The sequence below is a fragment of the Rhincodon typus genome, unplaced genomic scaffold (assembly GCF_021869965.1).
Source record: "Rhincodon typus isolate 14 unplaced genomic scaffold, sRhiTyp1.1 hic_rhity00002945, whole genome shotgun sequence".
NCBI lineage: Eukaryota > Metazoa > Chordata > Chondrichthyes > Orectolobiformes > Rhincodontidae > Rhincodon > Rhincodon typus.
In genome coordinates, this window is record NW_025968583.1 from 17981 (window position 1) to 21014 (window position 3034).

The window sequence follows — 3034 nt, forward strand, 5'->3', positions numbered from 1 at the left end:
GAAGGGTCTAGGCCCGAAACGTCAGCCTTCCTGCTCCTCTGATGCTGCTTGGCCTGCTGTGTTCATCCAGCTCTATACCTTGTTATCCCCCTTTACCTGGTGGTTTGTTCTCGGTGGTCTGTTGAGGGCCAAGTGGTGCAGGCTGCATAGCTTGGGTGCTGATAGACGTTGACTGAATCCCCTGTGCCCCAAGTGGAGCTGGCTGAATCCCTTGGGGACCGATTGAAGTAGGCTGAAGCCCCTGGGCACCAATCGACGCTGGCTGAAGCCCCTGAATGTGACGTGCATGAGTGGTGTCGACTGTCATCAGCTGCATGTGGTTCAGATGGACCGTAGAGGCCACACCCACACCCGCCTGACCTGCAATGGCTGCTGCTGACACGGAGCTTGGGGTTTGTGCTGAAACTGAGGCAAACATTAGAGATTAGTCTTAAAATCTGAACTTATTCAGGAGGCTCGTGGCTTATTAAAGAGTGTTTCAGAGCCTTTCAACACAGGAGGAGGCCATTCAGCCCATCTTGCCCATTCTTTACAATTCAGTCACACTCCAAGCCCTTTCTCCATTGCTCTGCAAATTAGTCCTTTAAAAGCATTTATTATATAGTTATGTAGAAATCATAAAAACAGGTAGCCCTGTCACTGGCCTTAACTAATCTCGAGCTGTTCTAAAGGGGTGTCATATCGCACTCAAAACGTTACCCTTTCTCTCTATACAGATGCTGACAGATGAGTTTCTCCAGCACTTTCTGTTTTTATTACACTTAAAATTCTCATGCCTCCGAATAATAGCATTTCCTAGTGTAGCACATGTCAAAGGCACCAGGTAGTCTCAGTTTTATTATCAATGCACCTAGTGAAGGATTAGTCACAAGAGCAGACAAGTATCCTCAACAAACATCAGAACTCAAGGGGAACAGAAGGTTTGCAGGCCGGGTGAAAAGAAAAGAACTTCCTGATCGCTCTCCAGATATCCAGCTGGATCAGACAAGCTAGCCCATTCAGAGAAAACAAAATCCACAGATAATCAGCCTGACAAGATTAACAGCCAGTTGTACAAACTACTGGTCAGTTCCCGTGGAGTTTCACCCGGATGCAGTCTGCACTTTCAGGATTGGGTTCATTTAACAGTGGTTACTTTGTAAAAAAAAAAAATTGATGAAGTTAAAAAAAAATACACACTGGGAGTGGTTTAAAAATCAGTTGAAAAGTCTATTTACCATGTCATGCACTTTATAAAAAGCATTGATTTAAATTTATACAATACACTTTTGGCACTGTAGAAATTAAGTTTTAGGTGTTTACTGAAGATGCAAGAACATCTGCGATTATGTAGCCCAGCCAAGACTGAAAATATCTCTACAGGAGACAGACTTAATTAAGTAACAGAATTTCCATTAATAATAAGAACAGCACAACTTGTCACTAACTGTAACATCAAATGTCAAAGCAATCTTATCTAAATTTTAACTCTCAATATCCACACCAAATCACAGTTGGAATTTTTGACAACAGCATGAAATACGTCAAGCAGCTCTCTATCATAATTAAAGAGAATATTACAAGATTGTTCCATGACATTTTATTTCACTTCAATGGGAATAATGCAAAGATCACAGACACAAACCTTCATGACAGTTAGTGTTAAATGTACAAGCTAATTATTGTGCAATTAATAGTCACATGAACATTACTGTATAGCCATTAAACACCTGTGGTGAAATTTAGTGCAGGAAATTAGGTCAGTCAAAATGCATACTTTCAATTAAGCTGGATTCTTTTTGAAAGATATTGCAAAATTTAAAATCCAGTAGGGTGTTGTCATGTTCTTAAATGGATATATTTATCTTTGGGAGCTCAATACTGTATGGTTCCAAGCAGACTTATTTAGAGGCAGAGTTCAAGGAAGCTACTGACAAAATGGGAGTTCAAATCGAATGGCAGACCCTCAGAATTTCTTAGTTTATTAAGCCAACAAACTCATCTTTAAAGAGTTATATAAAATCAAAGCATTGTGGATGCTGGAAGTCTGAAATATAGACAGAAAATGCTGGAAATATTCAGTAGGTCAGGGCACATTTGTGGAAAGGGAAAGAGTTAACATTGCATAGCAAAAACATTTCAGTCAGCAATCTGAAACATTAACTCTGTTCCACTCTCCACAGTTGTATGATCTGCTGAGTACTTCCAGCATTTACTATTTGAGCTTTCAACACTCCCTCGACTCAACTCCTCTGACAGCTCATTGTTCCACATTCATTCCCATCCTGGCTGCTGTAAAAATACACGAATGAATTAATGCAGTAGATCTGTACCTGGGTATTGGCGTATTGTAGACACTGTGCTGCTTATTGGGAAGGTGTGTGCCAGCGTTGAGTAGCCGGGAATGGCAGCCGATGGTGGGTAAGCTGGCAGATAATACTGGAACTGCATAGATACTTGTCTGGATGGCAAGGAAAAGGAATTAGAACATTGAGTTGATCTTAATTAGTACCAACTCCAAAAGGCTTCACAAACTGACCTGGGCCTAGACCATTTAACTTTAGAACAAACCTCTACATGTTAATTTAGGTTTCAGTACCTGCAGCTGCTTCAAATTGAATTGGTCACGTTGTCAAACTTTGTGGAGTCCCTACAACTGAACAGAGAGGCTGAGATTCAAGTCCTACCTGCTCCAGATGTGTGTAATAATATCTGAACAGACTAATTAGAAAAGTAGGTTTTAAAAAAAAAGTTCAGGGGCTTCTTATGGCACAGTGTCCTACCCGCGGACCAGAGGCCTGGGTTCAAGTCCCACCAGCTCTGAACAGCTTGATCAGAAAATACGGGTCAAATTGCCAATCTGTGAGCACAAACAGTGAATTGCGTTCTTTTGATCAGGTTCCTTAAAATCAGGGTCGGCAGCAAGGAGGGACAATCCCATCCTAGTTAATCGTAAAGTTGGGGGCTTGGAGTGGGAAAGAGGAGAGAGACAGGGAGTGGTGTGTGTGTGTGTGTGTGTGTGTGTGTGTGTGTGTGTGTGTGTGTGTGTGTGTGT

At 41.7% G+C, this 3034-nt stretch overlaps 1 protein-coding gene across 1 annotated transcript in view; it reads right to left on the reverse strand.

Annotated features, from left to right (window-relative positions):
* The window catches only part of LOC109922434 (histone deacetylase complex subunit SAP130), a gene marked incomplete at its 5' end in the record, with an annotated part of 21956 nt that overhangs the window by 17064 nt on the left and 1858 nt on the right, over positions 1-3034 (reverse strand). Inside the window, 2 exons of the mRNA XM_048593490.1 lie at positions 97-405; positions 2313-2440. Coding sequence (XP_048449447.1) covers positions 97-405; positions 2313-2440 — 437 coding nt within the window. The remainder of the gene's footprint in view (positions 1-96; positions 406-2312; positions 2441-3034) is intronic.